The sequence below is a fragment of the Cavia porcellus genome, unplaced genomic scaffold (assembly GCF_034190915.1).
Source record: "Cavia porcellus strain 051 isolate PalLab524CR breed Dunkin Hartley unplaced genomic scaffold, mCavPor4.1 scaffold_13, whole genome shotgun sequence".
In the NCBI taxonomy this organism is placed as follows: Eukaryota; Metazoa; Chordata; class Mammalia; order Rodentia; family Caviidae; genus Cavia; species Cavia porcellus.
In genome coordinates this window covers 52,145,604-52,164,951 of record NW_026947496.1, presented here as the reverse complement: position 1 = coordinate 52,164,951, position 19,348 = coordinate 52,145,604, and the positions used below count along the sequence as shown (strand labels likewise).

The 19,348-nt window shown below is 40.3% G+C and overlaps 1 protein-coding gene and 1 long non-coding RNA gene across 7 annotated transcripts in view; one reads left to right on the top strand and one right to left on the bottom strand.

Moving 5' to 3' along the window:
• Frmd4b (FERM domain containing 4B) overlaps positions 1-9,127 on the top strand; it is a 334,677-nt gene extending 325,550 nt beyond the window's left edge. For 5 of the 6 annotated variants that reach the window (XM_063260238.1, XM_063260235.1, XM_013156387.3 and 2 more), the window contains 3 exons: positions 2,953-3,085; positions 6,203-6,282; positions 7,412-9,127. In XM_063260238.1, the coding sequence (XP_063116308.1) occupies positions 2,953-3,085; positions 6,203-6,282; positions 7,412-7,530 (332 nt within the window). In that variant the 3' untranslated portion in view covers positions 7,531-9,127. The remainder of the gene's footprint in view (positions 1-2,952; positions 3,086-6,202; positions 6,283-7,411) is intronic. The other variant, XM_063260237.1, reaches the window with a different exon arrangement.
• Positions 1-18,061, bottom strand: part of LOC106028453 (uncharacterized) — a 53,037-nt gene extending 34,976 nt beyond the window's left edge. Inside the window, exons 1-2 of the long non-coding RNA XR_002792125.2 lie at positions 17,922-18,061; positions 12,767-12,930 (exon numbers count right to left, since the gene is read on the bottom strand). This is a non-coding gene — a long non-coding RNA (uncharacterized LOC106028453). The remainder of the gene's footprint in view (positions 1-12,766; positions 12,931-17,921) is intronic.
• Positions 18,062-19,348: the final 1,287 nt, after the last annotated feature.

The following is a 19,348-nucleotide window of genomic DNA, read 5'->3' as shown; positions in this document are numbered from 1 at the left end:
TTGCTCCATTTTAAGGCTTTCTCCTGCTTTATCCTTCCTGGTTTTATGTTGACAGCTACATCTCTTCAATGTGCTTGGGTCATTGAGAGATCTTATATTCTGAAAGACTAGAGTAAACCCCTCGCGTTAGCAGGGAGTATTAGAATTAGACATGAATCCATCCAGTCACCATTAGGGTTCAATCAGTCTGAGGACTCTTTTATTCTTATGTCCTTTGCATTGACTTGAGCTGCTACCTTTCTGCTGATGTTTGTGGACTATGCACTGTCAACCTCTACCAGTGCTTTAATAGAAAATGGGGTTGGAGAGGGGCTTCCTTGTGAGTTCACAAATTCAGTGAATGAGCAGGTGCCCAAGAAGCTGAGGATTCTGTTGGAGCAGTTCCTGGCCTCCATGAGCTCAGGGTCTTGTCACAAGCCAGAGGAATGTGTGGAAATTCAGCAAGCTTTAAAACTGAGAAATGAATGAATTCTCTCTACTGCACAAAAACCTGAGGTCATGAGTCCTACCGCCTCCCTTAAACATGACACTTCAGTGAGATATAGTACGAGGATTCATGGTACAATCATCCTGAACTGTGCCTTTAAACATTTCATAAGTTTGTTGATAGGAGGCATTTCCATGGAGATTTTTATTTGGGTTCAACTTCTCTCTTGTTTATGCAGGACTTTGGACTTCCACTAGGGCTGCTCTGTCTGTGTATGATCGCACTGAACATATGCAAGGGCTTCTGTTATTTCTCATTATTTATGGCTCTGATCTAGAGGAACGCTTTTTTCCTCTTAAGACTCAGAGTGTTGAGTGAAAATCTACCATATACCAAGCCTGGGCAGAGTAGTCCAAGGACAAAGACAAGCAGATAGGCAGAGATATTGTGGACAATCATCAGGGTGTGGGGCTGGGCAGTGTCCGTGGAGGTGCCAGTGTCATTTGAGAACCTCAGCTTAGTGTCTGGCGCACTTGTGAAAACTGACACTGCCTGGTTCTGATATGGTACGAGCTTGCTGACACCACCAGGGTTTGGCCCCACAAATCTAGAGCTGCTATTGCTTTTTTTCTGGTGCTGGGGATTAAACCCAGGGCCTTTGCACTGAGCTGAACCACCAGGCCATTTATTATTTTTTATTTTGAGACAGGGCTGAGTTGCCCGGGTGGGGTTTGAATTTATGATCCTCCTGCTTCAGCCTACAAGAATATAGAGATTACAAGCATGGGTCACCATGCCCAGCAAGAGCTCTACTTCTTAAGGAGTTGGGTGGGATCAGTGCTTCCAAAAATCCCTTCTGAAATTTTCCTTATTCCTGTCCCCATTTTGTAGCTGCAGAACTATATTGTGATGGGTGTGTATATTCCTCATGGAGAGATACATTTTCAATTATTTGCCAGATTAGTCAGGGCTCTTGTAATTCCTTCCAGCTAGGCTCTCCTGGTGACTCAGTTGTGGTAGTAACAACAATGACTTGTTGGCAACTTCCTGTGTCTCAGTACTTGAAGGAGGCAACAGCTCTATCACATAGTGATGCTACTGTGAAGTTATTACTGATCCTATTTTGCAGCCTCTGCAGATCTGGCTTTAAGTTTAAATGAACCTGTCCAAACTCCAAGTGAGTGCTGGAGTGGGGCTTCTATCCCAGCTCTGACACCACAACTACCAAGCCCTAGAACTTCCTTTTAAATTTCTAGAACATTCTTGGTAGCTCAGAGTCAGTCTTCCATCTGCTGACAAAGCCATGTGGCATCCAGGGTCAGATGTTGGGTGGGTATGAGAGAAGAGAAGTAGGTCAGGACTCAGGAGCAGGAAGTGGAGGCCAGCAGGAAGTGCTGGTTTTGTGAGTCTTGGCATTGTGGCCACCGGCCGTGGAACAAGACTGGTTTTTAGAGAGAATAGCAAACAACCAGTGGCGAGGACCTCATCCGGCTTTACCCTCAGACTGTGCCCTTGTCTGGTTCCTGTTCTGCCCCTCTGTGAAGCTAAGTCTCTCCTTCCTGAGTGCCTCCCGATACCAGACACCATCCCCACCCCCACCTTTGTTGGAGAAAAAAGTATGCATTCATCTTCCAAGTGGCCTGTGTTGCCTTTGGCTGAGGGAGAGTCAAGTCCAAACAAGTTGACTAAGGGGTGCGTTTCCTCCAATAGGCCTCTGACAGACTCAGACTCATCATCTCCCTCATACCTAAGCTTTGCGTGTGCAGCCACCATGGCGTGGGTGCATTAAGGAATCTTACTCCTTAATACATGAGATTTTTTTGTTGTTCGTGGCTTTTTAGTTTTAATTTGGGGGGGTTTACTAGGAATAAGATTCATTAAAATACAAAGTTATCAATTAAAAATTTTAAAGCTATTTTAATTAAAAGAAAGTTATTAAGAAATTTTAAATTATTATTGGTTAAAATTTTTTAAATTATCAATTAAAATGTTTTAAATTATTATCAATTAAAATTTTTTAAATTATTTTTAATTAAGACAGTTATCAATTAAAAATTTTAAAATTATTTGTAATTGATAACTATCATTTAATGAATCTTATTCCTCTTAATGATAATATTAATAGTTATCATTCCTTAAGTGTTTACTCTGCAGTAGGCACTATGCTAAAGTTGTTTGTAATCATATCATTTAATCCCGGTTGCACACTTACATAGAATATATTTGTGTTGTCATCCTCACTCTGCAGATGAAAAAACTGAGTCTTCAAGAAAAGAAGCTGTCTGTCCAAGACTGCTTGGCCATTAAGTCACCAAATTGGAATTTCAAATCCTGCTTTGACGAGCAGTGTAGCCTAGTGGTGTTTAGCACAGGCAAGACTTAGGTTTAATCCCCAGCACCAGCCCAAAATGAAAAATCAAACCTGGGCTCTTCACCTCTGTTTATGATGTGCATCAAAATGACACGAATGGTTCTCACTTTGAGTATTTCAACTAATTTATCTTTTTTAAAATTTTTGTTTCTAGTGTCGTCGACAAATGCTTCTGGGAACTGGAGGACCCAAGTAACGGTAGGACTACCTGACTACGAGACTCCTGCACATTCTCCGTACGCCAGCTGCTACGGCAACATCTATAATGCTTTGCCCTCTCCGAGCAGGTGAGAAGCAGTGCTCACATGCCAGGAGCTTGATCCGTTCATCAGCACTTGAGGGCTCACCTAGCCCTCTGAACGTGAAGTAACAGCTCAGGGGTTGATAAATGAGAGCGTACAGGCTAAACCCAAAGAAAGCTTTATTTGAAAAATACCCACCCTTTTTCACATACACATTAACTGTGGTTGTTTGTCCACTCTGGACAGAGCTGAATAGTTGTCACAGGCACCATATAGCCAACAAAGTAAAAAATATCTGGCTTTTTAAGAAAAAGTTTACTACCTAGCATGGTGGTGCACAGCTGTAATCCCAGCACTTGGGAGGCTGATGCAGGAGGATTGTTTCGAATTCAAGGCCAGCCTGGGCTAGGGAGTTCAGGACCAGCCTGAACAACAGATGAAATGATACCCTGGTCTCAAAAAACAAAAAGTTCACTAACTTCTAGTGTGTTCAAATTTAATCTTTTTCTTGGAATCTGTACATTAAATTCTGAGTTTGTTGCTGTTTTTTTTAAAGGCAGTATTTGAAACTGTATTATTGATAATGTCTATTTAAGACATTTCCAGAGTCTTGTAGGGACTTTAACTCCAGAAAGGCTGTCCACACCAGTGCTCCTTGTGGACAGTTGGTCAGTTTGATGCCTGCCATTTGCTGCCTATTGTGTCTGAGCCTGTATGCACTAGAAACAACAGACACAGCCAGCTGTCCTGCTTAAAAAGCAGTTCTTTGTAAACAGTAGAGGGAACACATAAGAATAATGTGCTAAAATAGATTTTTAAAAATGAATATAAACAGAACTGTGTGGTTTTCAGTACCTATTGTGCAAAAGAGGAATGAAGTTTGAAGAAGTGTTTCTCCCTCTTACATTCCTACATAATTCACGCTCATGGTGCCAGGAAGCAGAGCATTCTGACTACTTTAAATCAGATTTCTGCAGACAGAGGTCTGCACACAAACCATAATGTGTAAAGCAGTCATTACTGGTGAATTGGAAGGATGAACATTTCCTTATTAAGACATGCAGGGTTACAAACTAATTGGAGATATGCAATCCTTTTACCTTGTTTTTAATCCGTATCCAGTGAGAGTTTTTCTTGGCTTCAAATATTAAGCCGATTGTCTTGACTCAACAAAGGGTGTGCTCAAAATAGACTTTTAATGAAAATGTACTTCAGAGGGTGTTCCATGGCTTGTACTTGTAAATAATGCTTACAAGTGAGGTAGGAGCAAGGACCAGAGTGACTGCATCTTTTTAGTGCAGCTCTCATGCCGCATACTACATTTGCAAACTGTTTTCATTTTTGACTTTCCTTTTTGTTGACTCAGAGCACAAGACAGTTCTAACATCTTCTTCTTTCATTGAGCTAAAAAACTGCTAAGCATTTTCTCTTTTTAGCAACTCTGCTGTATGGATTTCAGGCAGCCCAGGATGGCTTGATAGGGAAGACAGGTGTCAGAGAGGACATAATGCACAGGAGATCAGAAGTCAGTGAATATGTGTATGTGTGGACCCATATATGAGCTCATTTTGGAAAGTAATACGGAAACAAAATAATAATTTAGCTATAATTCCACCTTCCCAGAGATAGCAGTTACTAACATTCGGCATATTTTCTCCACTTTTGTGTGTCCATATTTAACTTGGTCATAATGGTCACATAAATACAATTTGAGTTCATATGTTGTATATATAATTCTACATCTAATTTCTTTCTTTCTTTCTTTTAGCTTTTGCTTTTTTGAGACAGAGTTTCACTATGTAGTCCAGGCTGGTCTTAAATGTCTTATGCAATCCAAGCTGGCCTTGAACTTGCAGTGATCCTTCTGCCTCAACCTCCTGAGTACTAGAATTATAGGCATGCACCATCGCACCCAGCTCATCCTGTTTCTTAAATTTAACATCACAACAAAAGCAGGTCCCTACTTTTTAAAAAATTCTTTAAATTTTATTTTATGTGGCCAGTATTATACTTATTAAATATGCCACACTTTGTTTAAAATCACCACAGTTTTTGAACAAGTGATGATTTTTAGGTCTTCCTTTTTTATTTTTAATTTTTAGTAGTGCCACTATTAGCATCTTTGTGCAAAATATTTGTCTGAATACCAGATTATTTCCTTAGAATACATTCTATAAGTAGAGGTGTACACTCAACAAGTGCTCTACCACTGAGCTGCATCCTCAGACCATTTTTATTTTTTATTTTGAGACAGACTGTCATCAAAGTTGTCCAGGCTTGCCCCAAACTTGTGATCCTCCTACTTTATCCTCCAGATAGCTGGGATTACAGATGTGCACCACTCTGCTGCCTGAAATGTGTACTTTTTAAAGATCTTGTGGTCTAGAGAAACTATCTAGCAGCCCAGCTACAAGATTTGGAAACACCTGTTTAAACCCATTTACTTTTTTAGGATTTTGATTGTTAGAATCTGATCAATTTAGCTTAATTTGTTAGCAAGGAAAGTGTTACGAATAGTTGTCATCATAAAAGCTTTAGAAAACTGCTTTAGGGCCAGGCATGTAACTCAGGAGCACAGCACCTGCCTGGAAAGCACAAAGTCCTGAATTTGATTTCTGCTGAAAGAAAAGAAAGAAGGAAGGAAGGAAGGAAGGAAAGAAGGAAGGAAGGAAGGAAGGAAGGAAGGAAGGAAGGAAGGAAGGAAGGAAGGAAGAAAGAAAGGAAGAAAGGAAGGAAGAAAGAAAGAAAAGAGAGAAAGAAAGAGAGAGAACTGCTTTTAAAAAAGAGACAAAGTAAGTTTCAAGATGCAGCTGAAAATCTTTACCAAGGATTTGAATGCTTAACAATGTGATACATGTCAAATGTGTATGACTTAAAAATTCTTTCCCCTAAATATCTAGGGGGGCTTAATATTACAGGAAGCTAAAAATTTTTACCAACAAAAAATATTCATCCCAATATGATTTGGTATTCTTTTGTCATTGACATAAACTTCCCAAAGTGAGAAAAAAATATTGAAATCTTTTATGCTGCTAAATGTGTAATGGAATCAAATTCTTGGCTCTATTGTTGCTGCAAATTGTGTTTTCAAGTAACTTTTTTTCTTTCACTTCTGTTTTCCGTTCCCTTTCCCCTTCCCTGTCTAACTCTACCTATTACTAGGCAAATGTCCCGGACAATGATTGTCTCTCCAGAAATGAAATCAGTTTTAAATTCTCTTTTGCTAAGCGTAGCCAGCTGTAGTAAGTACAGTCCCTGAAACTTGTGTGTTGCTTCTTGCTTAGCAGGAGTTTTGCTTGCTCTGACTGATAATGTAGTATAAAATATGATTTTTATGTTATATGAAAACACTAAAAAACTTGGGTTGATATAGTATGTATTTCCTAAGCTCTACTTCCAAGGCTTTTAAATCATCTTTACTAAAAGACTTTGAAATTTAAAGTAGAACAGAACTCTACTAACTCTCTAACCTATTTTAACCTACTATTACAATAATACAGTTTTGCTTATCAGAATGGTCTTTAATAGGGTGCATTCATTTGAATGTACCACCCATATCTTTCTATTATTTTAAATGTCACAATTTTCTAGGTCACTGACAGTTTATATTTAACTCATAAGCCTTGGGATATAAAATATGTGCCTAGATGCCCATGCTGTCTTTAAATATATTCCTTTGTCCCTGAGGAAAGCATGTATTATTTTAATTCAATGAATAAAATGTAATTGTCAAAATATACTTCTCGCTGGGGGCTTAGGTCAGCAGGGTAAGTGCCTGCTTGGCAAACGTGAGATTGTGACTTCAATTCTCAGTACCAAAATATACTTCTAGAAAAGTATAAAATATGATGAGCAAATTTAAAAATGAATATGCATTGAAGGTTTTTTTTCACTTATTAATATAGGAACCTAGCAGATTGGTTATATTGGTTCAAAGAGCATTCAAGGCATCAAAAGTTAGAACACTAGACTAAGATTATTAAATTAAATTAGGTACCAAACCAGCAACTTTCCCACAAAAGGCAATAAAACTATAACCCATAATCTTCTCTCCTAGACAGAAGTTATTTGTATTTCTTCCCAACAAAAAACTACAAGTTAACATGTAACTACATGTGATCTAGGTCCTAATCAAAGGTAAATGTAATTTAAACAAAGGTACCGCTCCCTAGAGAATTGAATAACCCTTTTATAGGTCTACTAGACAATGCTCCTCTATAATGTGGAAAGAACATTCAGTTATCCTTTGATTTACTTTGCTTTGGAAAGTTTCTTAACAGTGTTTCCTACTAACTTTTTTGAATGGCATACTCTTTGTATGGCGGGAATAAAAATGACTACAAGCAGTAATTCTCTGGTTCTCTTCAATAGGCCATACACAGAGACCGGGCACCTGGACAGCAGTGCAGATGGAAGCCAGTTGGAGGACGAGCTGGAGAGTGGCGAGCAGAGGCTCTTTTGGCATGAAGATTCAAAGCCTGGAACATTAGTTTGACGTGCAGTTGGACCTCCAGACCCAGCACTGCGTTCTTACACTGGTGTGCCTTGCAAAACTGTCCTCGTCTTCCCAGGAGGCTATTGGCTTTAGGAATCTAAAGACATCTGCAGTTGCAGAGATGACTCGCATTGCCCTAGAAAGGAACTGCACACTAAGCCCCAAGAGCCCCTGAATGAGGACGTGCCTTTCAAACTTCAGGCACTAACCTGACACCAAGGTCTGACCCTACAAGGAATCCCTGCCAAGAAAGGACTCAGTTTGAAGTCCTTATCTGTAGCAAGCACTTTTGAAAGGAATGGAAATTGTCAAAAGCAACCCTCCAAACTGTGAAAATGCATCCAGGGAGGGTTTTCCATTGGAAAGAAGGACAGGAGATTTCAGAGCACAATTCAGAATGATGACAGAAGGGTAACCAGAAGCTCCTAAGCTCACCAACACCAAACTTGAATTTGTGAGCTGATGAAAAAGGGCATGCTATTTCTACAAAGACTTGGACAATTTAGACAGTATTGGAAAATTACTTGAAGAGAAGTCAGATTTTCATGAATTTTTGAATGAGTGTAAATGTTTTTAGGATATTATGAAGAGTGATGTTTTTTATAAGCACCATAATATGGGTTCTAGACAGACTTCTTGCTGTAGCATCCCATAATATAACTTTATGGTAGCAGATTGGTGAAAATGAGGCAGCCGATTGAATAAGTGACCAACTCTGCTTGGACTCTTCCAAGGTATCTTATCCCTGAGCTCCTGCTTTCTTTCTCCACCACTTGTGTCATGAGCTGCTACTCAGACTGGTCACTCTCTACCTTGGTTTCATTTGAAATGGTAGAGTTTGGTGGGAAAAGTTGTCATAATCTTGAGTTTCGAAAAGTATCTTAAGGTGGTACAAAACGGGGCCCAAACAATAACAACAAAACAAAGCCACATCATTGTAGATGAATTGTGTGCCTTAAAATGGTGAACATTAAAAATTAAACATAATTTTTTGGATTCCACAAGTAGTTGTGAGTCACCAAGTGACAAAAACAAAATTAGCATTTAAAAAAAAAGATTCCAAGCTGCAGTGGATTGAATTATGAGGCTAACACTACCTCATATTTTCCTTGGAAGAATTAATGAGCTGTGGTATATTGTGTGGTTTTGTTTTCCTGTCTGTTTTTTTAGAACAAATGATTTCATTCTTCCAGATTGTTCTTTGTTGTCTTCCTTGCTTCAGAATTCCATGAAAGGTGCTCCTTGTCCCATCCCCTTTTATACGAGTTTCTTGTTCATATTGTGAATAGAGAAGTTTCTGAACAACTTTTTTGAACACCATTTTCTATCTGTATTCCAAAGCATGTAATATATACATGAAAGTGATTTGTCAAACTGGTCCCTACTCATTTGTATCATTAGAAATGAAATTTGGGGGAAATTTTTGGAAAAAGAAAGCCTCAAGCAAAAAATGATAACTTATTCCTTTTTGCATATTTGTATAGCCTTCTAGAAACAGAAATACCCTTTTGCATATTCTTTTACTGTTCTGACTTTTTCAGACCTATTATTTTTTTATGTAGGTCAATAAACTAAAGGTGTGCTACTGAGAACATGTGTGTATTCTTCCATTTGTGCAGAGGGTTTAACAAAGTAATTTAAAGGGCTCTATTTTAAGTAATGTGTTGGGTAAGATGTCAGATTTTTAGTTAAAGAGCGTTACCTTATTTTATTGATTTCAAGATGGGCTTTTTTCATATTTACATACACAGGGCTCATCTCTGATTGGCAGCTGGGCCTAGTTAGACTGCAATGTTTTTTCCTTTCTTAGTGATACACAACATAAATAATCCTGTGTCTTACAATAAAGTTGTAGAATTGATGAAATATAGCAGTTTATTGCCTCCCTCCCTGAGGATGACTGATGAGAATTTTTAGGTTTCTTAATCTTAAGGATGCTGTTTATTTGTAAGAAGTCATTCATCTTACTTTCGCAGACCAGCTTAACAGGCCTTTTATAAAACTGAGGGAAATACTTTATTTGACATTGTTTTAGACCTGTTCAATGGAGAGAGTCAGGTGGAAATTTAAATTCAGAAGAGCTGACATGAATATTTCCCATACATGTGTCTTGCATACAAATAATCTTTTCCTGTTCAAAAAATGGCAAGCTCAGAACTGCCAGTGTACCTCAAAAGAGCAGCTAGAACTTGGCTCCAAAAGAGAAAAAGAAGCCATAGGAATGGAAGCCTAGTAGGGTTTGCCATATGACTGCTATCTTTTTTTGGAAAACACCTCTTTACATATGTTGGTACAAGTATGTCTATGAAAAACCCAAAAGTGACACACTTATAATTTCAGGATTCTAGGCAGCTGAGGCAGGAGGATCACAAGTTTGATCTTGACCTGTTCTAATTAGTGACTTGAAAAGAGCCTGTCTCAAGATAAGGGCTGAGGATATAACTTAGTACAAAAGCTCTGGGTACAATCCCCAGGATTACAAAAAAAGGGCGAATTATCCAATATATAAATAACCATTTTTATTTTAAAAAATCCTATGCTTATAGTACAAATTATAAATGCAAATAAAAAATACGTAAGATTATAAAAAGCAATAGTGCTCTTACAAGTCTAACCCTCCTAGACAGGACAAATACTAATTTATTGTATATGAGCTCGGATTTTTTCTATGCATACCATAATGCTTTATTCTGGCATCACAGTACAAGTACAGTTGTACAGTAATTTTTTCCCCTAATATATCTTGGGCCTCACTCTGTATTAGTACATATTGATCTGCCTCAGAAAGATGTATGTTCTACAAGGTAGATTTTTCTTGCTTTCTTTGATGTCTGTTTTTCTATAGTTGAAAAAAAAATCTTCAAAACACTTCCTTTTATTCATGAAAGCTTAAATGTTACAGGCAATAAAGATCCTGGCCTGTTTTAGACTGCTAGTTTGGCCCATTGTTAAAACAGAGGTTCAGAGTAAGGCGTTTCCTCAAATGTTAGTCCCTAAAAAGCCTTCACAGTTGGAATTATGACTTTCTTCAATGTAGTATACAAATTTAGATTCTTTTTGGTTCATGCTGATACTGGGAATTGAACCCAGAGCCTTTGCATTGAGCTCTACATCCCTAGGTTCTTTTTGATAGTTTTCATTCTGAGACAGTGTCTCAGCAAGCCACGAAGCTGCCCACGCTGGGCCCACACTGTCGCCCCTCCTGTCTCCCAGAGGGTGAGAAAACAGGGTGCACTACCCCACCCAGCTTGGATGATCCTCCACACAGTGATGCTGTTCAGACTACTCATGGGAAAAGAACAATTTTTAAAATTTCCAAGCCATTGTGAATCTATGGTTTATAACTGTAGAATCTATCTATGGTTATAAAATAAACTGAATTATTTGGAAAAAATTCAGAAGAGAGTAAAATTCTAGATAATTAGGCAAGAGTTAGAAATATATATTCCTGCCTATTAGATTCTGCAGATATAAGACTACTCTATGATCTCTAAACACTGCCTCTGTTTCTGCATTTCCCTCGCTGAGTTCCAGTGACAGAGTTTTCAGATTGCCTTGCAATAGCACTGAGCTGGAGCTCCGGCCAAGGAGGGCGGGCTTTTACCCATGCTTGGCTTGGTGAGCAGGCAGGTTATTGGTGGTCCTTTGTAATCTTACAGGGCATGAAGGCATCATCCATTTCCATAGAAGAAAAACCTTTGACACTGAGTCAAGAAAATAATGCAGAACTGAACTCTTCAAGGTTTGGTCTGCCCCCTTATCCCTTGTTTTCACCCTGTTATTAGTTCCCTCTTCACCTGGCCCCCCACATCTCCGCTTCTGTTGTTTATTCTCTCTGCTTCCATCTTTGTGCCACTCCAGGGTAGAAAGAGAAAAGTATGTCCTGCCTCAAAAATGAGTTTGCATTTGTTCAGTTGTAGCTCGACATGTGCAAAGGTGTGCAAAAGGCCAGTGTGCAAAATGTTTTAGGTATATTTGCTCGTTTCATTACTGCAACAGGGAAACAGGGTACAAAGTGCTACAAAAATCTCCATTTTACAGATAAAGAATCTGAGAACTGGTAAGGTCAACTAACTCACCAAGTTACACCACTTTTGGAGCAAAACAGGATATAAATTCTGACTTTTTTTCTTTTTGGTGCCAGGGATGAAACTCAGAACCTTGCCAGGCAGGCACTTATAATAATTCTGACCTTTTAAACTCCAAATCCTAAACTACTAGAGATTGAGCATTCCTAATTCAAAAATCTGAAAGTTTTTGAGTGTTAACATGATGCCCCACGTAAAAAATCCTAAACCAAGAAGTTCCGTTTCTTTCTTTTTTTTTTTTTGTCTTTTTCCTTTTTTTTTTTATCGGTACCAGGGATCAAACTCACAACTGCCTGCTTTCAAGGCAGGCGCTTATGCCGCTGAGCTAATTCCCCAGCCCCTGAAGTTCTGTTTCTTACACACAGTTATTTACAAGACTGTATAAAGTTACCTTCATGCTATGTAATTAATAGGAATCGAACTCACGACCTCGCACTTGCCAGGCAGATGCTGCTGAGCTAAATCCTGGGCCCCATGCTATATATTTAAAATATACATGAAATGTAAATGAATTTCATGTAAAATATACATGAAATGTAAATGTAAATGAAACTCAGAGGCTCAAGGCCTCTCCCAAATATATTATGTATATGGAGTGATGGCAAAAATCTAAAATAATTGTAAAAATCTAAAATTTCTGGTTTCAGGCATTCTGATAAGGGGTACTAAACCTGTAACGCCTCTTTGAATGAGTGCTTTCTATGAATAACTTCTCTGAGAATGGCAAATATACTTTTTTATGGATTAATGAAACAAGTAAACACATGCTAAGCCAGCTCTTCTCCTTCATTATCACTTACAGATAGCAGCCCTAGTTTTCTTTCATTTACCAGCAGCAAAAGGCAGAACCAGGCCTACATACAAACATAAGTCAAGATAACCTCTAGCTAGGAGGCTACCTAGTCTCAAGTGGCTGCCCATCAGGCTGAATTATTTATTAGTGGATGAACTCAGCTGTGGATCAAGTACATTTCTTAAATTGTTTTCTAATCAATAAAACATCTTACCCCTGCAAATATACTTGTTACAATCACAGATAACCATAATGAACTAAGAATTGATTAGTAACACTGAAACTGTCAACTGATCCGTCCCCATTTTTGATTGTTCAGGGTCAGTATGATAACACGAAATCTAACATACTCTGCTGCAACACCTCTGAGACGCTGCCTTGGGCTGTGGCGCTCTGATGCCTGTGTTTGGAAACAGTGAGTCTGTGATGAGTTTCTCTGCAGTCTGAGCCTGCCACCAGCATCCTTGAAATACCTTCTCTTCTCTTGAGAGTGATTCAGTGAATGCATCAACTCCTGGCAGGAGAAAATGGGAAAAACTATGAGCAAGATGTGTCATGGCAATACTTGTCTGATCACTGTTCTTAATGCATGCACACACACACACACACACACACACACACACACACACACACACACACAGTTCTCTCCATGCCCTTCACTTCCAAATATCAGCAGCCTTGGCAAGAATGGTGCCCTGGGACTGGAAAGAGGATGGGAGTTGAGCCAACTCCTGCATTTCAGGTGATCTTCTTGAATCCTTGTCCTTCATAAAGTGCCCAAGTTTAAAAGATCTGAGATTTTCATCTATGCTGCACCTCTCCAGTGGAGCACTTGAAAATACATTTTGAATTCGCCCACTGATTAGGGAGGTGCACCCTGACTTTAGAGGACCAGGAACATTAAGCATACTGCAGTGTGTGAGATGATCCCACACAACAGAGTTGTCCACTCAAACTGCCCAAAGTAACTCCCTGGAGAAACTTGGTGGGCTGTGTCCATAGGACATTATATCTACTTCTCTGGGTAGTAGTGTTCTGGGTTTAAAGCAGAGATTTTAATTTCAGAGAGAGAAAGAAGGGAAGGGAAGGATACAATTGTTGGTGAACATCAGGGAAAATTGTGGGGGATTTTTTAAAACCATATAGCTAAGACACATCAGGACACCACCTCTGGGTCAGTGAGATGCTGTCCCAGGCAGTGAAGATGGGTGTGAACAGACTGTTTCCCCAAAGTTTCCTGTCCAGTTAGGGAAAAGCAGAAGTAATGTACCCGAATAGCTTAATGTGGTTGTTAATCTTGAAAACCAGCGGTGGTGAGGGAGAATGAAGGGGGTGTGGTGGTAACTGGGATGGGTGGAACATGGTGGTTCCCTTTGTGGGGAAGTGTGGCATAAACCAAGACTTGAGGTCAGCTCAGGAAGATCCAATTAAACAGAAAAGAATAGATGCCCTCTAGGGTTAAGAGAATAGCAGGTGGCATTTGCCAAAGCTGTGATGCCAGGAAATGTTGGACCACTTACAGAAACAAATGCTATATGAGGCTCAAATGTGCTATATTAAGAAATCTGGGTAATAGGAAAGGAAGCCCCCATTCTTGAACTCGCACCATAGTTCCAACAAGGGATGGCATTATCATGCCTTGCCTCATTTAAACCTCCCTACAACTGTGCAAGACAGAAGGTCTTCTTCCCTGATAAGGATGTAGATGGTGGCTCAGGAAGACCCTGATGCCTGTGGTTATGTGATCACACATTAAGTGGTAAAACTAAAATCCAACCTAGGTCTGTTTGACTCCATGTCTCATATCCTTTAGTAGCCATGACATTACACAAAAACAAATGTTAAGCCAGGTATGACAGTGCATTCCTACAGGCCTAGCTATTCAGGATGCTGAGACAAAAGGATCACTTGAGCCCAGATGTTCCAGGCCAGCCTGGAAAACAGCAAGAGCTTGTCTCCCCTACCCAAAACATTCACAGCACATCGGTGTTAAATGAAAACCAGTGAAAATGAAGAAGGGAGGGAAGGAGCAAACAGAAGACTTTTCCTATGCAATGCTAAAAACCAGGTCAGCAGGGCTGAAAAAGGACACGGTAGGGAAGGTGGGTTTTCTTTTTCTTTCTTTCTTTCTTTTTTTGGGGGGGCAGGGTGGGCACCAGGGATCAAACTCACAAACTTGTGCTTGCCAGGCAGGCACTTACACCACTGAGCTAAATCCCTGGCCCCTAAAGTGGGTCTTCAAAGTGTGCAGTTTTGATGTATCCGATCAGGGATTGACTTGAAGGTACATCTTAACAAGGACCCTTAACAGCCAGCTGTGTACAACGACCTTTGCAAACTGGCAGAAGAAAAGAGCTGGGATTTTGTGAAACACACGCAGAAGACTCCAGATGTAGTGCACAAGCGGCCCAGCACCCAGCCCAGGTCTCGCAACACACACATGCACCCACACCCACACACCCACACCCACCCACACACACACACACACACACACACACACACACACACACACACACACACACCTCTCAAGGACAGACCATTCAGTGTGTGGTGCTCTCCTTAACAGGTTTCCTGAGAGAATCAAAGACTGGAAAGCCCAGGTACAAAAGCTGTCATTGGGAATACTGGCTGCTCACAGCCTTTCAATTATCCTACAAGAAGCCTTTCAGGGAGTTGATATTGGGTGTCTGGCAGACAGCAGCATCTTTATAAAGTAGTGGTTAGACGTGCAGGCTTTGAAGTCAGGCAGACCTGGAGACAGACTGCTTGGCTTGGACTCTATCTGCCTCACCACTTACTGGTGATATGAACTAGGGTAAGTCCCCAGGCCTCCCTAAGCACAATAGCCTCTCTTCATCTCCTCTCAAGAATTGGGGATTAAACCCAGGACCTATGCACTGAGTTCTGTCCCCAGTCTGTCCTCCACCCCCGCACACACACTTTAGACACAGGGTCTAAGTTCCTAAATTCCCCTGGCTGGGTTCAAACTTAGGATCCTCTTGCCTCAGCCCCTCAAAATGCTAGGAATACAGGACCACCACGGCCAATTTCAGCTCCTCTTTACTCATCTACCAAGGGTATTGTGTAGCTGCACAAGATAATACAGCCAGCACAATATTAAATTTGCCCTAGGTGTTTCATATTGTACACTACTAACTTCCTAGAAGGGAAAAAAGGCAGTAAGTGAAGGCTGAGCACCGAATGTGATCTAGAAGGCGGAGGTTTCAAGGATTTGCACTGTATTGGCTGAGCCGCTAAATGACAATATTGAAATAAAATATCATCACATGGAAAGCTGATTCATGTCTCAAGCACTCTTATTTCCTTAGGGAATATTTTTTTTCTTCTTTAATTCTCACTGATAGTTTGCTGTGATTAATCTGAAACAGAAGCTTAGGGAGATTAAGGCATTTGCCCAAGTTTGCAGCTAGAAGGTATGAAGGGCTGGATGGCTGCTTATACACGCAAAAGACAGACTTCATCAAAGCAAATTCCTGCTATTCTGGAGTCTGTGGTCACGCTGATGGGGAGCTTTTCCAACTCCATCAGCCACAGCTCTCTTGAAAGGCCAGAAGTAGGACCAGGCACACTTACCAGCACCTGAGAGTGAGCCTATCCTACATGGGTGCCTGGTGCATCTGACCTCGCCCTGCTGTGGGCTTAAACTCAAGTACCTGCTCTTTCATTGTGCACAAGAATGCAGATTAGCTAGCCAGATTCAGCTGGTAAAATAACAAGATGCCAGTTAAATTTGAAAAGCACATCTCCCTGCCAATTTTTGTAATTTCTTTTTTGAAAATAAAACTTTTGGCACGATAAGAAGTAAAATCATTAAATAAAGGATGCGTCTTGTATATAAAGGACACTAGGTACACCTGCCTGCCTGGGCTCTGCCCAAACACAGGCTTGGGAGCCCCTGGGAGTCTTGGGGGCCCTCCAGAGAGAGGTGTGCCCTATGAAGAGGTGGTCCTGCCCAACCTCAGCGTCGTTCTTCAGAACAGAACCTTCCAGGTCAGGTCCAGGCTGGTCCTTAAGCATGCACAAAATGTGTGAAAGTTCTGGGAGAAAAGACCTGAGAAAACCTTTCCCAAAACACTTTCCTCTCACCTGTATAGAACTCCGGAGCTTACAAAATTGGTTAATGATGACCCCTAGAGGCCTTCCTGTGTTATTGCTGGCAGGAGGGTCTGACAGGCTACCCAGTCTGAATTGATGACCCCTTCACTCCATCGATACTGTCTAATACAAACAAGTTTCACTAGCTCTGCACAAAACAAAATAAGCTCAATTTCTAATTTCCAACAATTCTATTTACTAGACTTCTTCTGGAGGAAGTGGTTTAAGTTTTATAAAGTGCCATTTTAAACACAAATAGAAATAATTGTAAGATCATAGAATTTTAAGTACTTCATGAGTTTAGCACAATGCCTAAATGGAATAAAGTAAACCCATGAAAATGTTCACTGTCATTTTTTTTCAGTGATAAAGATGGACTGAGGATATGCTACCACTGACCTACCACTTTTTCCATCTCTCAGCTATTTTTATTTTGGGGTTCTTGGCAGTTTTTTCCTTATTTTTTAGAGAGGATCTTGCTAGATAGTTCAGGTTGGCCTTGAACTCCTGACTCAGCCTCCCAAGGGCTGGAATTACAGGCATGCTGTTGCCGAATGGGGCTGTTTTTATTTTTCTAATCAGGGTCTCACTAATTGCCCAGGCAGATGTCAAAATTTTAATGTTCCTGCCTTAGCCTCTCAGGGAGTAGGGATTACAGGCAGGTGCCACTGTGCCTGATTTAGTATTCCTGTGTCTGTGTGTGTTTGTGTCTGTGTATACACATGCAATACTGAGAATGAACCCAGGACCTTCACACTGAGCTACATCCCTAGCCCTTTTTATTTTCAGGTAAGATTTCCTTAATTGACTAAATTTCTCAGACTGGGCTTGACCTTGCCAGTCACCAGGGAGCTGGGATTCCAGGTGCACACCACTATGTACAGTTTGCTGTCATTTTTATTTCTAATGTGACACTACAAGGAAGTAGATTATAAAAGGGCTAGTAATATTTAAGAACATTAAACCTAAATAATAGTTTGAATATTAAATGTTAATAATATTTATTATTATTGAATGACTAAAAGCCAGGGTGTCATGAGTGACATACTTTCTCCATACAAAATCTGAAGGAGCACCAGAAAATCCAATTTCTGAAATAAATAACAATGCAGTCTTTTAGGGAGTCTACAGGTACACCTGCCCCACCCACCCACATGAACATAATAGAAACATTTTATATATAAAGACTGATGAATGTCACTGATCTTTCCTCTGCTCAGACTCCAGCGTGACTTGGCCCCACACCACCACCCTCTGGGGCTGAGCCACCAGAAGAGGCAGAGATGCCTGGGCTGCTCTGTGGGCACGAGAAGGAGCCCACGGGAGCTGTGGCACACACTAGTCTGGGTCATTGCAACAACCCCAAGCCCGAAAGCAATTCCAACTCACAGTGATTCCACAGCTCATGCTTTCTCTTCTCATCTGTTCACACTTCTCCTTTGTAAAACGAGTGAGGTTTCTTCTATCCCAGGACGTAATTTTACTGGTGTTGTTTAAGAATTTACTGGCACTGTATTTGGCCAATAAAAATAAAGAATGCCTAGTTATAAACAAGGGATGACCTTTAGCATGCATATGTCTCACGTGTGTCTGTTATTTTATTCAACCATGTCCTACTCCACCCCCGTCACCCAGGCAACCAAACATTTTAATAAATAGGGCTCCCAGTTTCAAAATGATGCGGTTCTCCAGACTGGGCCTGCCATTTCTGTACGGAGTGCCGATCTGGGATGGTACATGGCTTTAACTGAGTAATGAGGCCCAGTAAAATATTGGAAACTGGCTTAGTATTTTAGCCTTAGAGGCTAAGCTTCAGAGACTAAGCTTTACCAAACCCTCTTCTCGGCCCTTGCTGAGAAGCTTTGATGGAAGAAATTACAAGCCTGAGTTGGAATCAAACAAAGAAAATGCTTGAAGGTATTCTGTGTTGCCTGTCCTGCAAATGTTATTTATTATTTTGTAATCTCTAGGTCTAGGCAACATAAATCCTTTCTTTGGTAGAATAATATTCTGAACCCCAATGATTTGCTTCTATTTGCCAATGCAATGAAAATGACGGAGAACATGTGAAATTTGCTCTTTAAAAATACTAGTAATCATGCCGCCCACCTGGGACCGAAACATTAGTAAGTTTCAACCCCTGGGAACTTGGTAAATTAAATGTATTGTCAGCAATGGTTTCTTTTAAGAATGCTGCTATTAGAAGATGGAGAAGAGGAAAATATTTCAAGGGTAGCCTAAATGTTAGTTAATATTTGAGCGAAATGCAAGGGATTGGTTTTTTAATTACAGAAGAGCAACACATTAAAGTATGTTCAATGAACTTTTAGGAATTTGCAGGATTTGAAAAACCATTTCCATTTCTAATTCATACGTTGCCTACCTAGAGAGGTTTTTCCAGGTTTCTCCCAAATAAGCAAATCCTTCCCAGGCCACTAATTACCATTTCATACCATTATCGATTTCAGTGTTAGATGTGTGTGTTAGATTTCCAACCTTCACCAGACTTCTCCACTAGACAGAGTGAGCACTTAGAAACCAGGACTGAATCATATTTAGTCATATTTAAATACACGCTCCTTTCTTCTTCTCCTCCTCTTCCTCCTCCTTTTTTTGAGGCAAGGTGTTACTATATAACCCAAACTAGCCTCAAATTCACAGCGATCCTCAGCCTCCCAAGTGCAAGACTTACAGCACTATGTCACCATGTCTAGCAAGAGTACCATTTACATTTAGGCCCTCCAGTTGAGTCCCTACCCAGCGAGTGCTGTGGCACCGTCTAATGCAGTCATGTGTGTGTTAGTTGTGTTAGCTGT